This window comes from Eleutherodactylus coqui, chromosome 5 (genome assembly GCF_035609145.1).
Source record: "Eleutherodactylus coqui strain aEleCoq1 chromosome 5, aEleCoq1.hap1, whole genome shotgun sequence".
NCBI lineage: Eukaryota > Metazoa > Chordata > Amphibia > Anura > Eleutherodactylidae > Eleutherodactylus > Eleutherodactylus coqui.
In genome coordinates this window covers 125,134,467-125,159,483 of record NC_089841.1, presented here as the reverse complement: position 1 = coordinate 125,159,483, position 25,017 = coordinate 125,134,467, and the positions used below count along the sequence as shown (strand labels likewise).

The following is a 25,017-nucleotide window of genomic DNA, read 5'->3' as shown; positions in this document are numbered from 1 at the left end:
CTACGGTATTCAGCATGCATTCAGAAAATAGAACATTTCTATGTCCGCTTACACGAGTGGGCAGCAATTGCGATTTATACTTGCAGAAATTAAATCGCAGTATGTTCTATTTTCTTGCAGATTCCACACGGATAGCTTCCATTAAAGTCAATGGAAGCCATTCGACCCATGGTCCATCCACTATTACGTGGGGAAAAAAACATTTTTAAAAAAAATCTGTATTGCGCATGACTGATGGCAGCTGCAGCCATCCGTACTACAGAAGAAGAAGAGTAAAGACAGGTACGTGCAGATGCCGGCAGCAGTCAGGGACGGATTCTACTGTGGGCTCCCACATGCAGAATCTGACCCTTCCCGTGTGAGATCGGCCTTTTCAATGCAGTTATGGCAAACTGGTATAGATAAATTGATAAATATCCCACTAACTGGGCATCCCGATTGAAATGATATTGAATGTAGATAAATATAATGCTATGCATCTGGGGACCAAAGAGTGAAAGATTTGTGCTCTTGTCTATGCACTATGTCTGGTATTGCAGTTCATCCCCAAACAAGTGAATGAAACTTAACTGCAATACCAGATATAATGCATATAGACTGGCCCTGCTTGTGGAAAAAATAGGCCGCCTGCAGACGAGCGGGTCGGATCCGGCAGCGAGAATTCTCGCCGCGCGATCCGACCCGAGCGCCTGCAGGGACGAGCGCGTACTCACCCACGCCTGGCGGCCCCGGCTCTTTCATGTGCCGGCTGCCGCGCAGCCGGCGCATGCGCAGACCGGAGCCGGCGGCCGGGTGAGTGCGTGCCCCGCAGAAAATTAGGACATGCCGCGGTTTGTTTGCTGCGCGCGATTTCGCGCGGCCAAACCGCGGCCGTCTGCATAGGAGTGCGTATTTTAATGCACTCCTATGCAAACTTTCAGCGGCGGAAATCCCGCGGCGGGATTTCCGCTCGTGTGCAGGCGGCCATATTGCTAATTCTGAACAGCTCTATTAGGGCTTTTAAACATGAACATGATTTAGTTGCGTCATAATGTGACAAAACAAAACCATTGCTTGTAATGGTTTCATTTCCACTAGCGGTATTGCCGCCCGTTAAGTGTACGGGCAAGTAAAGATAGGACTTGCCCCATCTTTCTCTTGTGTACTATTAACAACGTGCAAGAAGGATAGGGCAGGACCTATTTTTCTGCAGTTTTTTTTCAAACTCACATGCAATGGTGCATAGTTTGAATGGCCCAATACTCCCCCCCCCCCCTGCCCACTCACTTCATGTGCAATACTGCGCGACAGATATATAGAGCAAAATCTATCTTCTTGCTGTTTTTTGGAAACTCAGAGGCACTAGCATGGAGTTTGAAAAGTTAGAGAACAGGAAAAAATAAAACGTTCATGCGCAACTATGCTTTGTAGCATTTCTACTATCAAGGTTCTACGTGTGAAACCCAGCAAGTCCTACCTTCATTCAAAGACCAACTTGGTCACTCTTTTTATTGCTGCTGCAAGAATTACAAAATGGGAAGGCGTTCCAGATAAAATGGATGGTGGATGAAATGTCACTTGACAAAAAAAACACTTTTTTGATTAAGAAAGTAAAAGGTAACCTTTATTAATTCCCTAGAAATTATATACAAGTGGTCTCTAGAATTAAGATGATTATGTTATGTTAGTAACCCAATGCTATATGGGATGACACAGTTAGCAAAGTGTGGGCTCCGTAGTTGTCCTCCCCTCACGCTCCTGATGTCAGGTATTATATGACACCATGACAGTTTGATGTAGTTACATTTGCTCTATAGGAACTGTGTGTTCCTTAACATTATTTTCTCAGGAGTCATGTCATTGCATTGCTTTATAAGATTATCTTTCTTTCAATGGAAAAATGTGTTTGCTATTGTATCCATATAAGCTCATTGTTATCTCTTTTTTTATAAGATCTCAATAAACATTTTTTGTTTGACACTAAAATATATACAAGTGCAGAAAAAGAGAGGATGAGGGAAATAGAACCTGCTCAGGCCCTAATACGCCCTGGGTCTGTCAATGACAATGATAGGGCACCTGCCTTGAAAAGGCGACCCCCGAGCAGGAACCTGGTCCTAATCGCCATATTACATCCTAAGCATTAAGGGGTACCAGGGTCAAATAGAAAGTTAAAATATGATGTTTCCAAGCGGATACATTTGCAAACTACAGATAGAATTGAGTTCAGTCTTATCCAAAAAACAAGGTCTTTAAATGTTCCAAATATTAACTCATATGTTTGGAACATATTAATTGGCAAGTTACAAATAGAATTGTGTTCAGTGATATCCAAAAACAAGATCCTTAAGTGTTCCAAACAGTAACTTATAAAGTAGTCCAAATAATAAATCAGTCTGGAAAAACAAGTACAGTATCACAAAGAAACCAGGGTTAAATCATCTGTTCCCTTTCTATGTACTCTGCCTATGATCTCATGTGGTGTGTACATTATGTTTCTGATTGTTGAGGGTGTGTTTTTGTGTTGCATTCATGAAAGCATGACATCATGCGCTTTGGTTATATTTCAATTAGATGTATTTTTCCCGATTTGGCAGACGTAAAGCATATTGGAACTGATTATATCTGTAGTTTCACAATCCATCCTATTGGGTACAGGATATTTGTCTATTGTCCCCCTTTATGCTTAGGGTTTAGTAGGGTGGTAAGGACCAGATTCCTGCTCAGGGTCATCCTTTTCGGGGAGGGTGTCCCATCATTGTCAGTGACAGACCTAAAAGCATATTAGCCTGAGCAGGTCCTATTTCCCTCCTCCTCTTTTTCTTTACTTGTATATTTTTTTATGGAATAAAGGTTACATTTTAATCAAAAAGGTGGGCCTTTTGCCTGTAAGCTACAGATTTACACTGCCTTCACCTCTTTTAAACTGCCCTTCTAGGGGCAGTATTTGTTGAATTGTATATGATTTTTTTAAAAATATAACTTACCAGTGCACTTCCCAGGACCAAGTAATAGAACTTCTGCACACCCAAAAGCCAGGACAGCCCAAAGAGCATAGGTTCAAAACTTCACCAAGACATCCTTCAAGAAGAGCACTGTCAGCCCAATACTCCAGAACAGGACTTTGTAAAATAAATGCTACACAGAAACAAAAAAATATGTACATGCACCCTTCTGTGAAGTGAGTGCTTCTGTTTCGCTTATGGTGTTACATTAGCACACTTGGGTCAAGAGGGGTGTTGTCTCTCCTTAAGGAGAGCCCCCAAAAAGTGTGCGGAGACACCTAGTGGGTGAGTGGGTCAGGGGGGCATCGTCTCTCCCCAAGGAGAGTGCCCAGAAGGGGTATGAGAAGACACCTGAGAGGTGAGTGAGGAGACTTAAAAGGTCATGCATGCTCCTCTGGGTAGTTTATGCAAATAAGGATGATGGAACAATACCTCTGCAGCGCCCCCTATTGGGTGCTCTCCTTGGATTCACAGATGGATTTGTCCTTATTTTGTGGTGGAAAACCATAAGCTATTTAATTCCCCCTTACTTCCTTAACTCTCTTTTTACCTTCTGTACCCTGACCCTCTAAATTCCTTCCTTATATCCCCTTTTTTTATGAACCATATAAGTTCTTCTTTATGCAAGATGTTGATCCCCTACAATGTGCATTGTATTCCACAGCTTAAGATCACTGATTATTTCTTCTATGATTTAATTAATTTCTATTCTTCTTATTGTTAATAAAAAACTGAATTTACAAAAATACCATTAATAATCAAACCACAGTGCGCTACCCTAATAGTCATTCATTTCTCTACACCAAAGCTCACATATTCATGGCACTCTTGTTTCCATGCTGCACTGAATATGTTTCTGCCAATAAGATGTGATGTGTTATTTATGTACCGCATGAATATATAATGGAGATGATAAATGATTGACAATTTAGAAATGACTTGCTTAAAAACAGGAGTAAAATATGCCCCCATTGCCAGTTCATTGGTGTGCAGTAACAGACAAGCTATTTCCAGCTCTTGCTTGGCCATCTACCACAATATTAGATCCCATCAGGGTTTGATTTATATATGCATACATTTACTTTTCTCTAAATGTTTAGCCAATATTAGAGATGAGCGAACGCGTTCGTCCGAGCTTGATATTCGTGCGAATATTAGGGTGTTCGGGATGTTCGTTATTCGTGACGAACACCATGCGGTGTTCTGGTTACTTTCACTTCCTTCCCTGAGACGTTAGCGCGCTTTTCTGGCCAATTGAAAGACAGGGAAGGCATTACAACTTCCCCCTGCAACGTTTAAGCCCTATACCACCCCCCTGCTGTGAGTGGCTGGCGAGATCAGGTGTTCGCCTAATATAAAAGTCGGCCCCTCCCGCGGCTCGCCTCAGATGCGGTGTGAGTTAGATGAGGGACAGTGCTGTTTATACCGGAGCTGCTGTAGGGAAAGAATTGGTAGTTAGTGTAGGCTTCAAGACCCCCCAAAGGTCCTTATTAGGGCCACTGATAGCTGTGTGTTGGCTGCTGTTAGCAGTGGGATTTTTTTTTTTTTCTCAAAATCGCCTCTGCAGACCGTTGCACCTGGCATTAGGGACAGAAGTGCTGCATAGGCAGGGAGAGTGTTAGGAGTGAGTGTAGCCTTCAAGAACCTCAACGGTCCTTTCTAGGGCCATATTTATCCGTGTGCAGTACTGTCCAGGCTGCTGTTGGCTGTGCTGCATTTTTTTTGGGCTTCTCAAAATCGCCTCTGCAGAGCATTGCACCCTCCATTGATACTGCAGGGAAAGAATTGTATAGGCAGGGCCACAACACAGTTATTATTCATAGAATATACGCAGTGCTGCCTGTTGGTGGGAAAAAACTGAAAACAAATCTATTTGTCCAGCCTGTGTCCGTCCTTACGCCTGTGTAGACGTGTGAGCTGCGTGAAAAACATTGCTAAATCATACGCAGCCAGCTACGCTTTACTGCTGGGTTCGCCATTTGCTTTCCTTAATTGGGAAAAAAAAATACCTGCTCTCCAAGAGTTATAATAACTCTGCTACCCTCACGTTCTGTGACACATAAGCAGGGACACAGCGCAGTTATTAAACTTCGCAGGTTCATTGAATATACGCAGTGCTGCCTGTTGGTGGGAAAAAACTGAAAACAAATCTATTTGTCCAGCCTGTGTCCGTCCTTACGCCTGTGTAGACGTGTGAGCTGCGTGAAAAACATTGCTAAATCATACGCAGCCAGCTACGCTTTACTGCTGGGTTCGCCATTTGCTTTCCTTAATTGGGAAAAAAAAATACCTGCTCTCCAAGAGTTATAATAACTCTGCTACCCTCACGTTCTGTGACACATAAGCAGGGACACAGCGCAGTTATTAAACTTCGCAGGTTCATTGAATATACGCAGTGCTGCCTGTTGGTGGGAAAAAACTGAAAACAAATCTATTTGTCCAGCCTGTGTCCGTCCTTACGCCTGTGTAGACGTGTGAGCTGCGTGAAAAACATTGCTAAATCATACGCACCCAGCTACGCTTTACTGCTGGGTTCGCCATTTGCTTTCCTTAATTGGGAAAAAAAATACCTGCTCTCCAAGAGTTATAATAACTCTGCTACCCTCACGTTCTGTGACACATAAGCAGGGACACAGCGCAGTTATTAAACTTCGCAGGTTCATTGAATATACGCAGTGCTGCCTGTTGGTGGGAAAAAACTGAAAACAAATCTATTTGTCCAGCCTGTGTCCGTCCTTACGCCTGTGTAGACGTGTGAGCTGCGTGAAAAACATTGCTAAATCATACGCACCCAGCTACGCTTTACTGCTGGGTTCGCCATTTGCTTTCCTTAATTGGGAAAAAAAATACCTGCTCTCCAAGAGTTATAATAACTCTGCTACCCTCACGTTCTGTGACACATAAGCAGGGACACAGCGCAGTTATTAAACTTCGCAGGTTCATTGAATATACGCAGTGCTGCCTGTTGGTGGGAAAAAACTGAAAACAAATCTATTTGTCCAGCCTGTGTCCGTCCTTACGCCTGTGTAGACGTGTGAGCTGCGTGAAAAACATTGCTAAATCATACGCAGCCAGCTACGCTTTACTGCTGGGTTCGCCATTTGCTTTCCTTAATTGGGAAAAAAAAATACCTGCTCTCCAAGAGTTATAATAACTCTGCTACCCTCACGTTCTGTGACACATAAGCAGGGACACAGCGCAGTTATTAAACTTCGCAGGTTCATTGAATATACGCAGTGCTGCCTGTTGGTGGGAAAAAACTGAAAACAAATCTATTTGTCCAGCCTGTGTCCGTCCTTACGCCTGTGTAGACGTGTGAGCTGCGTGAAAAACATTGCTAAATCATACGCAGCCAGCTACGCTTTACTGCTGGGTTCGCCATTTGCTTTCCTTAATTGGGAAAAAAAAATACCTGCTCTCCAAGAGTTATAATAACTCTGCTACCCTCACGTTCTGTGACACATAAGCAGGGACACAGCGCAGTTATTAAACTTCGCAGGTTCATTGAATATACGCAGTGCTGCCTGTTGGTGGGAAAAAACTGAAAACAAATCTATTTGTCCAGCCTGTGTCCGTCCTTACGCCTGTGTAGACGTGTGAGCTGCGTGAAAAACATTGCTAAATCATACGCACCCAGCTACGCTTTACTGCTGGGTTCGCCATTTGCTTTCCTTAATTGGGAAAAAAAATACCTGCTCTCCAAGAGTTATAATAACTCTGCTACCCTCACGTTCTGTGACACATAAGCAGGGACACAGCGCAGTTATTAAACTTCGCAGGTTCATTGAATATACGCAGTGCTGCCTGTTGGTGGGAAAAAACTGAAAACAAATCTATTTGTCCAGCCTGTGTCCGTCCTTACGCCTGTGTAGACGTGTGAGCTGCGTGAAAAACATTGCTAAATCATACGCACCCAGCTACGCTTTACTGCTGGGTTCGCCATTTGCTTTCCTTAATTGGGAAAAAAAATACCTGCTCTCCAAGAGTTATAATAACTCTGCTACCCTCACGTTCTGTGACACATAAGCAGGGACACAGCGCAGTTATTAAACTTCGCAGGTTCATTGAATATACGCAGTGCTGCCTGTTGGTGGGAAAAAACTGAAAACAAATCTATTTGTCCAGCCTGTGTCCGTCCTTACGCCTGTGTAGACGTGTGAGCTGCGTGAAAAACATTGCTAAATCATACGCAGCCAGCTACGCTTTACTGCTGGGTTCGCCATTTGCTTTCCTTAATTGGGAAAAAAAAATACCTGCTCTCCAAGAGTTATAATAACTCTGCTACCCTCACGTTCTGTGACACATAAGCAGGGACACAGCGCAGTTATTAAACTTCGCAGGTTCATTGAATATACGCAGTGCTGCCTGTTGGTGGGAAAAAACTGAAAACAAATCTATTTGTCCAGCCTGTGTCCGTCCTTACGCCTGTGTAGACGTGTGAGCTGCGTGAAAAACATTGCTAAATCATACGCACCCAGCTACGCTTTACTGCTGGGTTCGCCATTTGCTTTCCTTAATTGGGAAAAAAAATACCTGCTCTCCAAGAGTTATAATAACTCTGCTACCCTCACGTTCTGTGACACATAAGCAGGGACACAGCACAGTTATTAAACTTAGATAATTCATTCACTAGAGGCAGTGGGGCCTTTCGTTTTCCAAAAAGGGCAAAAATTATATTTGGCCTGCAGTCTTGCGCCAATTTATTTCCTGCCTGGGAAATCTAATCACTGGTAATACAGCATGCTGAGGGGTAGGGGTAAGCCTAGAGGACGTGGACGTGGACGTGGCCGAGGACGCGGAGGGCCAAGTGAGGGTGTGGGCACAGGCCAAGCTCCTGATCCAGGTGTGTCGCAGCTGTCTGCTGCGCGATTAGGAGAGAGGCACGTTTCTGGCGTCCCCACATTCATCGCCCAATTAATGGGTCCACGCGGGAGACGGTTATTAGAAAATGAGCAGTGTGAGCAGGTCCTGTCCTGGATGGCAGAAAGTGCTTCGAGCAACCTATCGTCTACCCGCAGTTCTGCGCCGTCCACTGCTGCCAATCCGAATCCTCTGTCTGCTGCTCCTCCTTCCTCCCAGCCTCCTCAGTCCACTACAATGACACCTGCTCAGGAGCGGGAACACTCCCAGGAACTGTTCTCGGGCCCCTGCTTAGATTGGGCAGCAGCGGTTCCTCTCCCACCAGAGGAGTTTATCGTCACTGATGCCCAACCATTCGAAAGTTCCCGGGGTCCGGGGGAAGAGGCTGGGGACTTCCGCCAACTGTCTCAACAACTTTCTGTGGGTGAGGAGGACGATGACGATCAGACACAGTTGTCTTGCAGTGAGGTAGTAGTAAGGGCAGTAAGTCCCAGGGAGCAGCGCACAGAGGATTCGGAGGAAGAGCAGCAGGACGATGAGGTGACTGACCCCACCTGGTGTGCAACGCTTACTCAGGAGGACAGGTCTTCAGAGGGGGAGTCAAGGGCATCAGCAGGGCAGGTTGCAAGAGGCAGTGCGGTGGCCAGGGGTAGAGGCAGGGCCAGACCGAATAATCCACCAAGTGTTTCCCAAAGCGCCCCCTCGCGCCATGCCACCCTGCGTAGGCCGAGGTGCTCTAAGGTCTGGCAGTTTTTCACAGAGACGCCTGACGACCGACGAACAGTGGTGTGCAACCTTTGTCGCGCAAAGCTCAGCCGGGGAGCCAACACCAACAGCCTCACCACCACCACCATGCGCAGACATATGATGGCCAAGCACCCCGCAAGGTGGGACAAAGGCCGTTCACCGTCTCCGGTTTGCACCCCTGCCTCTCCCCCTGTGCCCCAACCTGCCACTGAGATGCAACCCCCCTCTCAGGACACAGGCACTACCGCCTCATGGCCTGCACCCACACCCTCATCTCCGCTGTCCTCGGCCCCATCCAGCAGTGTAGTTCAGCGCACCGTTCAGCCGTCGCTTGCGCAAGTGTTCGAGCGCAAGCGCAAGTACGCCGCCACGCACCCGCACGCTCAAACGTTAACCGTCCGCATCGCAAAATTCATCAGCCTTGAGATGCTGCCGTATAGGGTTGTGGAAACGGAGTCCTTCAAAAGTATCATGGAGGCGGCGGCCCCGCGCTACTCAGTTCCCAGTCGCCACTACTTTTCCCGATGTGCCGTCCCAGCCCTGCACGACCACGTCTCCCGCAACATTGTGCGCGCCCTCACCAACGCGGTTACTGCCACGGTCCACTTAACTACGGACACGTGGACAAGCACAGGCGGGCAGGGCCACTACATCTCCCTGACGGCACATTGGGTGAATTTAGTGGAGGCTGGGACAGAGTCAGAGCCTGGGACCGCTCACGTCCTACCCACCCCCAGAATTGCGGGCCCCAGCTCGGTGCTGGTATCTGCGGAGGTGTATGCTTCCTCCACTAAAGCACCCTCCTCCTCCTCCTCCTCCTCTGTCTCACAATCAAGATGTGTTAGCAGCAGCATGTCGCCAGCAGTCGGTGTCGCGCGGTGTGGCAGCACAGCGGTGGGCAAGCGTCAGCAGGCCGTGCTGAAACTACTCAGCTTAGGCGATAAGAGGCACACGGCCCACGAACTGCTGCAGGGTCTGACACAGCAGACCGACCGCTGGCTTGCGCCGCTGAGCCTCCAACCGGGCATGGTCGTGTGTGACAACGGCCGTAACCTGGTGGCGGCTCTGCAGCTTGGCAGCCTCACGCACGTGCCATGCCTGGCCCACGTCTTTAATTTGGTGGTTCAGCGGTTTCTGAAAAGCTACCCACGCTTGTCAGACCTGCTCGTAAAGGCGCGCCGGCTCTGCGCACATTTCCGCAAGTCCCACACGGACGCTGCCACCCTGCGCACCCTGCAACATCACTTTAAGCTGCCAGTGCACCGACTGCTGTGCGACGTGCCCACACGGTGGAACTCTACGCTCCACATGTTGGCCAGGCTCTATGAACAACGGAGAGCTATAGTCGAATACCAACTCCAACATGGGCGGCGCAGTGGGAGTCAGCCTCCTCAATTCCTTTCAGAAGAGTGGGCCTGGTTGGCAGACATCTGCCATGTCCTTGGTAATTTTGAGGAGTCTACCCAGGTGGTGAGCGGCGATGCTACAATCATTAGCGTCACCATTCCTCTGCTATGCATCTTGAGAAATTCCCTGCAAACCATAAAGGCAGCTGCTTTGCGCTCGGAAACGGGGGCGGGGGAAGACAGTATGCCGCTGGATAGTCAGGGCACCCTCCTGTCTATTTCTCAGCGCGTACAGGAGGAGGAGGAGGAGCATGAGGAGGATGAGGAGGAGGGGGAAGAGACAGCTTGGCCCGCTGCTGACGGTACACCGGCTGATTGCCTGTCATCCTTTCAGCGTGTATGGCCTGAGGAGGAGGAGGAGGAGGAGGAGGATCCTGAAAGTGATCTTCCTAGTGAAGACAGCCATGTGTTGCGTACAGGTACCCTGGCACACATGGCTGACTTCATGTTAGGATGCCTTTCTCGTGACCCTCGCGTTGCACGCATTCTGGCCACGACGGATTACTGGGTGTACACACTGCTCGATCCACGGTATAAGGAGAACCTGCCCACTCTGATTCCCGAAGAGGAAAGGGGTTCGAGAGTGTTGCTATACCACAGGACCCTTGCGGACAAGCTGATGGTAAAATTCCCAGCCGACAGCGCTAGTGGCAGAAGGCGCAGTTCCGAGGGCCATGTTGCAGGGGATGTGCGTAGATCGAGCAGCATGTACATCCCAGGCAGTGCAACAGTCTTTAAGGGCCTGGCCAGCTTTATGGCTCCCCACCAAGACTGTGTCACCGCTCCCCAGTCACGGCTGAGTCGGCGGGAGCACTGCAAAAGGATGGTGAGGGAGTACGTAGCGGATCGCACGACCATCCTTGGTGACGCCTCTGCCCCCTACAACTACTGGGTGTCAAAGCTGGACACGTGGCCTGAACTAGCCCTGTATGCCCTTGAGGTGCTTGCTTGTCCTGCGGCTAGCGTGTTGTCGGAGAGGGTGTTTAGTGCGGCTGGGGGAATCATCACAGATAAGCGTAGCCGCTTGTCAACCGACAGTGCCGACAGGCTAACACTCATCAAGATGAACAAAGGCTGGATTTCCCCAGACTTCTGTTCTCCACCAGCGGACAGCAGCGATACGTAAGCAATACGTAGGCTGCACCCGCGGATGGAAGCTACGTTCTCTCTCACCATCCAAAACGGGGACATTTCTGCTTCATCAATCTGTGTCTAATATTCCTCCTCCTCCTCCTCCTGCTCCACCTCCTGAAACCTCACGTAATCACGCTGAACGGGCAATTTTTCTTAGGGCCACAAGGCTCACTCAAATAATTTTTCAGAACAATTTTTATAAGTTTCAATGCGCTTAAAAGCATTGGAACTTTAACTTGAACCAATTTTTCGTTACACTGGGCTGCCTCCAGGCCTAGTTACCACTTAAGCCACATTAACCAAAGCGATTAATGGGTTTCACCTGCCCTCTTGGCTGGCCATGGCCAATTTTTGGGATGTACATTAGTACTGTTGATACAGCAATTTGTGTGGGCCCTCGCCTACAGTGTAATCAAATTAATTTTTAGCCCACCTGCATTACAGCTGACGTTACCTCAGCTGTGTTGGGCAATGCAATGGGATATTTTTGTGTACCGCCGGTGGGTTCCAGGGAGCCACCCATGCTGTAGGTGCACACTGAGTTTTTAATACATCTGTACACTTCTAAAGAACCCGTCTGACCGGGGCATGCAGTGTGGGCCGAAGCCCACCTGTATTACGCACGACATTACTACCTCAGCTGTGTTGGGCAATGCAATGGGATATTTCTATGTACCGCCGGTGGCTTCCTGGCACCCACCCAGGCAGTGGGTCCACAGGGAGTTAAACCTACATGTGTCCACTTGTAAAGAATCCCAGTCTGACTGGGGCATGCAGTGTGGGCCGAAGCACACCTGTATTACGCACGACATTACTACCTCAGCTGTGTTGGGCAATGCAATGGGATATTTCTATGTACCGCCGGTGGCTTCCTGGCACCCACCCAGGCAGTGGGTCCACAGGGAGTTAAACCTACATGTGTCCACTTGTAAAGAATCCCAGTCTGACTGGGGCATGCAGTGTGGGCCGAAGCCCACCTGTATTACGCACGACATTACTACCTCAGCTGTGTTGGGCAATGCAATGGGATATTTTTGTGTACCGCCGGTGGGTTCCAGGGAGCCACCCATGCTGTGGGTCGACAGGGACTTCACAATAGGGAGTTGTACCTGCCTGTGTCTATGAATTAAAAAGCCCGGTCTGACTGGGGCATGCAGACACCTTGACAGAATGAATAGTGTGTGGCACATAGGTTCCCCATTGCTATGCCCACGTGTGCAGCTCCAGATGGCGGTGGCACAGGATTCTATTTCTCATTGCTTCTGTACAGCATTGTGGGCTATCGCTCCGCCACTTTTAAAGAGGGTCGCTGCCTAGCCGTGCCAACCTCTGCAGTGTATGCCTGCGGTCCCTCGTCATGGCAGACGCAATTCTAAATAGACATGAGCGTGGTGTGGCATGAGGGCAGCTGAAGGCTGCGCAGGGACACTTTGGTGTGCGCTGTGGGGGGGAGGGGGTGCGGTTGGGCAGCATGTAACTCAGGAGAAGTGGCAGTGGAGTGTCATGCAGGCAGTGATTGTGCTTTGTTGGAGGTAGTGTGGTGCTTAGCAAAGGTATGCCATGCTAATGAGCGCTTTTCAGAAGTAAAAGTTGTTGGGAGGGGGGGGGGGCCCACTCTTGCCGCTATTGTGGCTTAATAGTGGGACCTGTGAACTTAGGATGCAGCCCAACATGTAGCCCCTCGCCTGCCCTATCCGTCACTGTGTCATTCCCATCACTTTCCTGAATTGCCCAGATTTTCACACATGAAAACCTTAGCGAGCATCGGCAAAATACAAAAATGTTCTGGTCGCCCATTGACTTCAATGGGGTTCGTTGTTCGAAACGAACCCTCGAGCATCACGGGAAGTTCGTTACGAATAACGAACACCCGAACATTTTGGTGTTCGCTCATCTCTAGCCAATATGCCTTATTTGGCTCTGTGTCAGCACAAGTGTCAGTCTGGAGCCGAGAACCAGATCTGAGTTCTCTCATTGACAGCAAGACATCTAAGGACATCTTGGCTCAGATCCTGTATAGCTTTGAAAAAAGTGAACGTAGCAAAGCTCTTTAAGATTCTTCAGCTTATAATTTATACAATACGACTGACATTATGACGAATATAAAATGCAACATGATTCCACTGACAGATGATTATATACTTATTCCACTACTGGGACGCCTAAACATTTTGTGGTTTCATTTGTCAGTAACGTTATGAAAAATGTATCACATCTTCAGCATCTGGAACCCCATACATATTCAGTGGGCATATTCTGTGTGTTCTGTTATACACAAAATATTATTGCAATTTACTTAAATAAAAATCCACACAGTAAGCTACACTGTTCTATAACTTCTGAATGCTGAAGCTCACTGCGCTACTCTGTTTCCATAACTACCATTGACTTCAATGGAAGTTACAGAAACAGTATAGAGCTGCTAGGCCGGCTGTTTCCATAATTCTGTCCGTTTCCATAACTCTGGCCATCAATGGCTGAGCCATACGTGCTGGTATTCCCATTTTGGCCAGCATGGCTGAGATGACAATACCCCATTAAAACCTATGTAACCCCTATATGAGGGTAGCACAGGACAAAGGGATATGTAGTTTTTAGTGGTTGATCCAGTATTTTCATGTAAAAAATAGTGGTTTGAATGTTGCCAAGACTCATACAAAAAGTCTATGAGTTCTGCTTCCCCCACCAACACAGAGTCAATAACAACCCCCTTTCTATATAAAATAGTACAGGACAAGTTGTTGATCACTTTGCATGGGCCAAGAAAGCTGTGCTCATTGGTTTCCTATATGAAACAAGGACGCATTTAAACAGCCTTTAATATAAAAATAGTCACCAAATAAACACATCATATAGAACCACCCCAAGAAGGTCAGGCAGATCCACTTGGAAAACATACAACTGCAAAGTATCCTGTCCTAATAGATTGGGTCTACATAACATATAGGCTGACAATTTGGCTTTTACGTGTCTATATAGAGGAAGGTCCCAGTTCATCTTGCTATGGCATAGTTACTGTGGGCACAGAGGTAGAAATCATACCTGCCCATGATGCCTGAGGTGGGCCAAAAGTTCTTCTCCCAGATACCAGGATTATAATAGACACATTGAAGGTGGAGCGCCCTGTTACAGATTTTGCAGTGTAGCCCAAATACTGAAAGTTACACCTCTAGTTCGCATCACCCCTCAATGTAAAGTAAAAATGTTGCATATGTTACTTAACATTTAATGCATTAAATACACAGTAGCACCAAATCTTAACTTGTCTTTTTCATTGGCTTTTGTTGTATTAAGTAACAACAATCTAAAGTTTGCAGCAACTGTGTATTTAATGCATTAAAGGACATTGGTCAGTGTCCCTGAGGCTAAGGGTACATCCACACGGACAGAGAAATCGTTCGCCCAAGCGAATGAGCAAACAATGACACAGTTTACTCGTTCGCTTGGGTATTCAGTTTAAACACAAAGGTATATCTTTTTTTTTCTTTAACAGGTGTGTTCATTTTATGCAACCATGAAAATCGCCTTAGCTTGTTTGCTGATACGTTCGGTTTAAACATCGATCATTCAGTCATTCTCATTCACTGGTACAAAGAACTGAACGACTGAATGAACTGTGTTGAAACCGAATGATTAGCAAACAAGCAAATGATGATTTTCATGCTTGCATAAAATGAACAATAAGCGAATGAATTATCGTTCAGCATTCAATCGCTGCCCGTGTTTGCAGTGAACGATTATTGCTAAAATTCTAACAATCCAGCAATTTTTTGAATGATACAATTCTGTATGAGAGCACCTTGATAAACCAGTAACACCAGTAGCTCAGCAAGGATGCTAACCCATTGCTCATATTTAATCAGCAACCATGATATCAGCTTTTGATGTTATTACCCGCTGTATCACCCACTAAAATGGTCCAATACTTGCTCAAGTTTGCTGCTAGTGGTCAATCAAGAGCCAGGGGAAAGGGTTGAAGACTGCCTACTGCAAATAGCTTAAAACGACTCTCTAGAAATAGACCACTTATTGTAATATCCTATGCTCATATATATATTTATAAACAGCATACAACAATATCAAAAGCTGATTTCAGGGTTCCTGATGAATTAGTAGTGAGGGAGGTATGTGTAGCCTGTCCCCCATGTCAGTGTCCCTGCATGTTACTGGTTTGGAAGCTATGGAGACACTGACAGATGTCCTTCAAGTGTCAAGTTAACATTTGCTACATTTGTAGAGTGTGCTTGTGCAAAGGTATACATAAATACTTCAGGTTGGCAATGGTCATACCACCATTCTTTTCAAGATGGGATGAAAGGAAGGTGTTTGGAAGGAAGGAAGGCATGTGAATCCCATTCCTTCCTGTCCTAGAATGAGCATTAGCTGAGGTATGAAGAAGTACATGGAAGGGTCTTGTGTTTAATTATTTGCTATGCAGCCTTAACTCCTTCCTATGGCCGAATGCCCACGGATTCCAACTGCGAAATCTTACTGTCGAATCAGACCCTGTGCCCCGGCATTGACCCCCTTGTACCTGTCTTGCCTTCTTCTCTCTGCCCTGCGGATGTGCTGGCAAGTGCGCCGTCGCCCATGCGCAGTGCAGAAAGTCGCGCAGGCAATGACACGGATCCACCGTGACTCGCAGCAGGACGGATGGCTCCCGTTCTTGCGAGCCTCCCACTAGAATAGGACATGCTATTTTCGCCTTGCGAGTGGAAAATCGCAGTTGATTTCCATTCGTGGGCATGGAAAAGCATTTAGCTTAGCATGTCCTATAGGCAGTATTTGCTGCAGAATCTTTAGGTGAACGCTCGCTCCAGATCCCGCAGTGCAAATACAGCTGTGGGCATTTGGTCTATAGCATATACAGTTGCCACATTTAGGGCCCTGAATTGTGGGAATCTGAATGATAAAAGTGTAAATGTTGAAAGCAACAGAACAACAAATAATAATTTGTTGGCTTATCATTTAGCGTTCAGTTTCAGCAAGCATAAAAATGAAACGACAATCAGTCCGTGTAAACAGGCAGTCACTCATCTATGAACAACTGCCTGTTTACTGGGAAAGCAGGCGAGCTGGGGGAGCGATCTCCCGCCTGTTCCGCCTCTATTCACTGAGCGATCATCACTCTTGTCTGAAAACACAGAAGCGATTATCGCTGGGATGACTATCAGCCCTGTCTGCACCCAACAATCGTCCCATGTAATAGGTGCTATGTTATGTGTATGTAATAATGACTTTTCCAAACAGAACGTCCTTTAGATAACTGAATACTGCCTGTTTCCATACATAAATGAGAAGCCCAGTGTTTTGAAAAATAATGATCTAATTCACTGTAAAATGCACTAACGTTTTGCTAAATATGTGCTGCATTTCACACTTACTGATGAATTATAGATGCACTTTCTTCCCTCATGTCTAACCTTTTCCTTTGGACACTTCTTACAACAGAGTACATCATCTGACTAGCACTAGCATATTTAAGTGACAAAGATAGATGGATGGCAGATTAGGACTAGAAGTGACAGAGAAAAAAATGTAGGTTTCAATCTCTGCATCTTCTAGTCCATTATATCCTAATTACACCCTCTCTAAGTAGTTTTGCAGTCAGATGGCCTAAATATTTTTAAAGCGTACCTGCACTTTCAAATAACTTTTCAGAATAAGCTGCCATGTGTGTGTACATGAGGAATAACACTATATCTGGTCATTATATGACTTGGTATTTACCGTTTTTCCTGAGTTTTCACCTCTGCAAGCTATAGTTTAGTTAGCTCCAGTGATTCTCCCTCCTCCTCCTTCCTTTCCCACCCCCCCTCTCCTTTTCATAGACTTCTATGGGAAGCATAAATCATCATCTGCCTCTACTTACTGATCTCTTTCTTGTTATCTCTGTTACTAGAAATGGACTTCACATGACAACAGAAATGGACAGCACTTCAGGGAACGAAAAAAAAAAAGTAGATGAATAAAGTGATTTGTACTTTAGCTAATTGTCTCATAAATTGCCACCAAGTGCAGTGACCACTTAACTAGAATTTTGGGAGGTTTTGCAATGAACTTGTCATAAGGTTTAACATAAAGACATGTCTTACTTAAATCCTATATGATCCTTTATATTCCAGTATAAAGTTATTTTTCAGTACATTGCATTAATTATACTGCACTGATCCTGAGTTATAATCTGTATTATGTAGTTTTATTCACAACCTTGGAGGCTTTAGAGAGGAAATCTTTCTTAATTTCTCCAATCCTGATAGATAACTCATTTAACGTATTGAACTTTAAAGTTATATACATAGTTTTTAATAAGGAGAAATATGACCACATTTTTGTATCTATGCAGTGTTATCTAGAGATCTTCCATTATGATATGATCCCAATGCAGTTCACTTCCTTTCATTCAGCATTAAAGAGGTTTTACCCGAACAGACTTTTAGCAACTATCTATAGGATAGGTGTGAAAAATCTGATTGGTGGGGGTCTCACCGATTCCAAGAACAAGGTTCCTTGATTCCTTTGTCCCCCTCTTCTCATCCCTGTGGGCTTGCTACACCAACCCGCAGTGATGTCAGATTGAATAGAGCGGTGATTGAAGATGCATGGCTGCCTGCTCCATTCATTTCAATGGGGGTGACAGAACTAGCCAAGTACAAGTGCTTGGTTATCTCTCGCAGTCCCAATGTAAATTAATGGATGGGCACTGTGCATGCACAACTGCTACTTCATTCAATCTCCTCCTCACCGCGGGGGTTGTAGCAATCCTGCAGGGAGGAGGAGAAGAGACACTGAACCCTATTCTTAGGATCAGTGGGGGTCTCAGCGATGGGACCACCACCAGACTTTTAATCACCCATCCTATGGATTGGTGATAAAAGTTTATTCTGATACAATACCTTTAAAGGACTGGTTAGGCAAAGAATCTTCATTCTTTATTGGAAAAATGTCTAACTCACATGCAAGATGAGAACCTTTAGGAAGATTAGGAGCCCCAAATACATATTAACACAACAGTCTACTGCGGCTGCTCTCTTTTTGCCAGGGGAAATCTCCTGACACTCTCTCCTTGGCCTGTGAAATGTCACAATATATTTTAGTTGTGTGCTAAAAGCAAATGTTGGATTATCAGATTTTTCTGGATTATCAGATGTTGCATGGAAGAAATGTCACTGAACAATAGTTTGCATTCTGGAAATGTATAAACCTGTGTTTGTATTATCAGGTTATCATGAGTCGTTCAAAGCTATTCCACCTCAATAGCTACAGCGTGAATCCAAAAACATAATTGATGCACTCAATGTCTTGCTTATTCTTGAAGTTGGTGGGGAACCTCTCGCTTTCAGGTCCTTCCTGCTGGTGTAAAAATATTCATAGGAATACCATGAAGCTGACTCATGTTTTTGACCAAGTCTTGGTTGATCTCTTCTTTTTTATTTTCATAGTCTGGCATTATATTGCTTCCTTCTACAATTTTTTATTACAACTTTCTCATTCACCTTCCATGATGATCTTCCTATCAGATATCCCAAGAATTGGCCTTGTGTGAAGCATACCAGAGATGATACTTGTAGCATTGAAATCCATTTATTATTTTCTTGGAAAACACCCAAAACCACACAACTGCTTTTATGACCTCTGCCTAGGGTGACAGAAACATTTGTAACTGCAGCCCTTCTCCTGATCCAATCTGTCAAAAGGTTAATTATATTCAATTTATGTTCTAAGAGGTAAAACAATTTTAAATGCAATACAATTGTAGATACTGTCTTAAATACTTATGTATGGCTAGAACTTAGAAATAGCAACATTGCATACATCAGGACAATGGGGCTTATTAAATACTATTAGTATATAGCTAAATGTGCCCTTTAAATTGCATATTTTTTTTAACACAACTAATGTATACTGTATGTTGCCTTTACCAGTATAAGATATACTTGCAATATTATGATTTATGACCCAAGAGGTAAAAGCTCAAAGTTAGTATGCCAATATCTCCTACAGGCATTCTCGAAATGTCAATCTTTTGTATTTAACTAGATGTGCAGTTCTTTATACAAAGAGCTAACAAAATGAAGGAAGGATTAGTGATTTCAATCTCCATTCTAGTTAAAGTCATCCTTGACTTCTAATCTGCTTTTGAAAGTGATGCACCAATCACCAGCAGAATGGATTTAACTGGAATCTATCTATGAAATCTTTAAAATACAAGTATCTTTAGAGAAGAGGAAAAAAAATAGGAATAAAAAAATCCATTGTAATTCAATTATTTGCCACTGGCATTTGAACGTGAGACAAAAATCTTAATCAGCGATTGCTTTCAGCCTGATTACACAGTGAATCATCCAAACTACACAGATTTAATTCTCTTTCATTCCAAATAAATGTGTCTGATTCATAGTTTTACATTCCCGAGCCATTAACATTGCTGGACAAGAACACATAGACTGACGGCGAGGTATCAGTTTACACATCTGTGGCGGCCTTGTGTTACAATGTACATGGTCAGTACCCAAGGTTAATTGCTTCTGTCCAAAAAAAAAGAGAAATACAACTTGCAAAAAAATCTTCATGTACTTAGAATAACATAAATGCAGATCGACAGATAGATAGATAGATAGATAGACAGACTTATAGAGCTCTTAAATTAGGTGCATGGTTTTGGCAACCACTTTTAAGATTGCAGGTCTTTCCAAAAGACCAGGGAGTATCATTGCTAAGAACATCCAAAGCTATCTGCTATTAGGGACTGCACTCATCTAATCACTTGTCCCCTCTGTCTTCCTCTACAGGACACTGGTGGTCCTTTAGAAGACTGTCATGACTTGAAACAGCTCTCAGCTCTGGATAACAGAGGGAAGTCCTAGACTGAAGTCCCCCTCCCCTCCTATTGCCTCATCATACTTACAGTAGACATAGCATATAAATGAAGACTATCCTGCAAAAATAAGCTTTTACCATTCATATTTGCTTTATGCCAGCCTTCTCCTCTTTTCATTTAGCTCAACTCTTATTGTTGCAATTACCAGACCTGTTGCCGTCAGTTCAGATTGGAAACTACACAGTCAATGAAATGAAAGTCTGCCTTATATAAATGGCAAACATAGGATTACCAAAGTGCATAGAATTTCAATGCATAATCCAACCATCTGTCGACCAGTTGTGTCGCAAAATTATGATTTAGGGAATTGCTTTGAAAAAAACAATCCTTTAGCTCTATTGTCGCTACATTTATCTGCTGCTGACATCCTCTGAGTTATATTCTGTCTCCTTTTAAACCTCAAGGCATGTGACACTTGCCAGTGGCAAAGCAAACATGCTTCCCCTGAAAGACTATTTCCATTTATTCATTTTAATCACTCCATGCTAATGTTAAGAGGAAATCTATTATTTATTTTAGCACTTACATAATTACTTTTCCAAACCACTGGCATTAAATCCACAAATATAACAGCTTCTTGCTTCATATTATCATACATTATTTCAGGAGCTGACTCATTCTCTAGAAGCAAGAAAAAATGTCTCTGGAAAATGCTCTAGTGATTTGTTTTCAGCATCAGAATGATTAATTTCATCACATGTTCGGGAGCTTATCATCACTCACATTTATATTCCAGCACAATAACCCAGGCAGCCCCGTAATAAGGCAGACATGATATGTAATTACATCTAATATCAAATATTCATCATCCTGGCTGCATATTAAGATGCATTGGTTAAAGAGCATTAAAGGGATAACGCACCAGAGAAATTGTTCTGTATAGCTAATAATGACCTGTTACTGTTTATTTGTTTTGTTGTATAAAAGTTTCCCAAGAATATAACGTTTACCAAACTAGAATAAGAAGTCTATAGGGGCTTTAGTATTGCCTTGCAGCTACTATATTAGCTGGCACATCATCTGTGATGGCTGAATGGATTTTGAAATCCATTAATAGAGAAAAAAAAGTCTAAAAGGTTCTTTAAGGTCTTTACACTGAATATGTCAAAATCTTGTTCACAGCAGCCTTGGCAACATGAACCCATTAATAGTGCATAAAATCACAGGAATCAGATGCGTAACTAAGAAATGCTCATAGAATGCCTTCTATATCCATCTCAGCTGATACAAGTATAGTCTATACGGGAATCTCTGCAGCTCAGTCTACAGTATATTTTAGTTTTGCTGTCTAGATGTGTTCTTGCTTGTGTCCATGCATGCACTGTACAAGGTAAAGCATATTACTACTAGTAAGCCTCCAATGCACGCACTATCTTCCATTCATAAAGCAAACAGTGGGATTACAAGAGCTCCCAGCACACCTTCCCATTGCTCTGCTGGACACTTATGTACTGCCTATGTTTCATAGATAAGTTAAGAGTTTGTGATTGTCTTCGTACAGCATTTGTCCTACTTGTGTGGACAGCCCCTTGCCTTCACCCTCCTTGTCTTACCTCTTTAAGTTCCTTAGCTACATCCTTCAAGTCTCCCAGGACTAATTCCAAATCATCCACAATAATCTTGATCTGTTCTTTCACCTTGGCTTTGGAGGCTTGCCCCTCTGTTGGTGAGGATGTCCCCTTAGACTTTGCTGACATGCTGCAGTCCAGCTCAAGGGAGCTTCAGAAGAGGGTGACTGTCTCCAGCCCTCTCTGAGTAGCTGTTCCCCCGCATTTTCTTGCTCAGATCTCCCTCATTCTCTTCTTTTTCCTCTCCCTGCATACACGCTGCCATGAACTCCAACAGAACTGCTCGGGGAATGGGCTGCAGACTAGTGGCGATTGTGGAGCAGCGCCTGCGTCACCGTGCTTTGCTAAATCAAGGGAGAAAAGAAGTGCGAGATCCCAAAGTTCACGTTTGACATAAGACTCCTTTACTTCAAAGCCACCTAAAGATCCATTTACTTTTAATTGGTGACAGTCCCATTCTTCTCTTGTGCACAGGGCTCCTTTATACACAGCACGCCTACTGCCTGCTACTTGCTGCTTGCTACACACAGTCTATCTGTTCTCTTCTACTCTCCTGCATTACCGTATTTCTCCATGTAATGCAGCACTAGCATTGCTATGCATTACCAAAAGGGACCGCTGAGAACTGGCATATTTTATTCTGTCACACACATAAAGCATGGCTTATAATTTATATGCAATAAAACAGAGAAAACATACGACAAAAAAGAAATCTTAACACTGACATACGTTATATCATATATCCATGATACTCATATACCATGTGGCACTCATCAAATTCTTGTCCCCAGTCCATTCTAGCAATAACTGATAATTCATTAGCTAAAGTAAAAGAATCTACTATGCTTTTATCCTGTAAGAAAAAGAAGAAGTAGGAGGTGAAGATGTCAGTTACAAGGATCCCCCGGGAAGATGGAGAGTGAGGGGTCAGAAGAATAGGAAAGATTTTGTGCTTTAATTCCTTGGAAAACAGGATGGATGAATAAATGAAATTGAAGAGTGGCTACATCTTGTATCTGCCTTCTTATTTTATCACCATTGCTCACAGGCTTTCTAAATTTATGAGTCCTCATTTATCAGGTTCAAATTAAATCAATACTGAGGCACAGACGCAGACTTGCTTTATAGTTGAAGAGGTGAAAAAACTCAGAGGTGGAAGAAGCAGATACGTAGGTCTCTCGAAGCAGCAAAAATTAGGAGCTGCAGTCTTAATGAAGTTTATTATTCTCCTGTGACATCTTGGCCTTTCGTTCACATGGACTCCTCTTTTTCCAGGTGAACAGATAAATAAATGCACTGACAACTGCAGTCAACTTTAAAGGGGTTGTCCCATGAGAAGAACTTAATCTCTAGCCACAGGATACAAGAGAAGTACTGTATTTTTCGCTTTATAAGACACACCTCTCTTCCCCACCTCCCAAGTGGGGGGAAAAAGTCAGTGAGTCTTATAAAGTGAACAAGCCAAAATTCAAGCTGGCCGTCGCAATCAATCGTTTGTTCGCACAATTGTGAGTTTAACACGCAATCACGCAAGCTAAATCACAGTCGCATGAACAAACTCACGATCACGCGAACAAACGTATGATTAGTTAGGAGTTCTCTCTCCTTTGCACTGCTGCCCATATATACCGCTGATTGGTGATGAGCGCTGGCAGGAACTACTGTTGCTCTCCCGCCTCCCCCAATCGGCTTCTTCCCTTTCTCCCATCGTACACAAGCACCGCTGTTACAGAGCTGTGCTGTTTCAGAACTCTGCTGCTTCTTCTGTGAAAGAAAAAAGGCGTAGAAGTGGTCCTTTGTCACCCGGCGCTATCTCCTGCACTTGTCAACTAAAGTTCCTGGGTGAGTTCAAAATATCTTTTTCCTATTTTTTTCATCATTTTCTTATCATCAGGTTCGTCTTATAAAGCGAAAATACAGTATCTGATTGCTGGGGGTCCAACTGCAGCGACCCCAGGAATCATATGAATGGGGTTTTCAAGTGGTTCCGGATGAATTTAGAGGTGGTCATGCTTGCGCACTACAGCTCCATTCATTTCAATAGCATGGTCAGAGATAGTTGTATATCTCCAGCAGCACACTTGATTTGACTGAGAATGCATAGTTATTAGAGATGAGCTATCATGCTAGGTTAAGGCAGTTACTTGAGTGAGCATCGCTCTTCTCGAGTAACTGCATACTGGTCCGAGCAGATTCGGGGGGGATGGCGGGGGTTAGCAGGGATAGAGAGAGATATCTCTCTCCCTCTCACCCCTCCCACCGCCCCCCCGAATCTGCTCGGACCAGTATGCAGTTACTCGAGAAGAGCGATGCTTGCTCAAGTAACTGCCTTAACCGAGCGTGCTCGCTCATCTCTAATAGTTATATGATTGTTATGAACAGATAGGGGAGAATAAGCTGTTGGGAGACACTTTTTAAAGTGTCTTTTTCAACATGTTGATCCTTTCTTTTTTTCTGACATCTGTATTAAGTGACTATTGGGAGATCCCCATGTTCGGATGTAGCAAAGTTCACTTAACATGTTAAATAAACTGCGGCAAAGCAAGTTTTCTTGCTTTTTCAACAGTTTTTCAATGACTTTGGGTTTGTTAAGATAGCTTGTTGCAACAAATTATCAACATTGGACTAAACTTTGCTAATTTTATACATTGCTAGCAGGATATGTCATCAATAGTTGATCGGCTTGGGTCCACCGTTTGGGGCCACAACCAACCAGCCAATCGGGCATCCGCTGCCATTGCTATTACACACAGGAATACGGAGCAGAAGCTGCTGCTCCGACTCCTGTGTAGTGGCCGATGCTTGCAACTGCAGGCTAGGATTTCATTAAAATCAATGACTGCTGTACTTGCAGTTACAAGCAGTGGCCACTACACAAGCTTTTGCTCCATATTCCTGTGTGTTGCTGCACTGACAGCAGGCGTTCGATCAGCTAATTAGACGTGGTCATAAGGGGCGGACCCCAACCGACCAACTATTGATGATATATCCGGAGAATCGATTATCAATAGTATTTCCCTGGAAAACCCGTTTAATGATCAGACGTAATTCCTTTTTCCAAGTTATCTTGGTCTACTATATACTGGATTTACAAATATGACAGCCAAAAATAACTGGCATTACATTGCCCATAGAAATTGTGCTTTCCACAAATGCAGAATGATGCGCACATCTCCTGCTCTTCTTTTGCTCTGTAAATATCTTGCTTTACTGCAATTTTGATATTATATTAATAAACCAGAAAGGCCAAGATGAATAGTGCTACAATGTCCCTACTAGATCGAGCTTTGTGGCAGTAAATCATATTGCCAGACAATAAAAAGTTTAAAGAGAATTTGTCACCTGAAAATGATGCCCCATTTAATATTCCTATTAAGCAAAAAGTTCCAAAAGATATTTTGCCACTAGTTTAATAGGAGAAAAAAACTTCGCTGAGG

General features: G+C 44.3%; 1 protein-coding gene across 1 annotated transcript in view; it reads right to left on the bottom strand.

The window, feature by feature from the left end:
* Positions 1-22,120, bottom strand: part of PRR16 (proline rich 16) — a 304,570-nt gene extending 282,450 nt beyond the window's left edge. The window contains exon 1 of the mRNA XM_066603106.1: positions 21,566-22,120. Coding sequence (XP_066459203.1) covers positions 21,566-21,709 — 144 coding nt within the window. The 5' untranslated portion in view covers positions 21,710-22,120. The remainder of the gene's footprint in view (positions 1-21,565) is intronic.
* Positions 22,121-25,017: the final 2,897 nt, after the last annotated feature.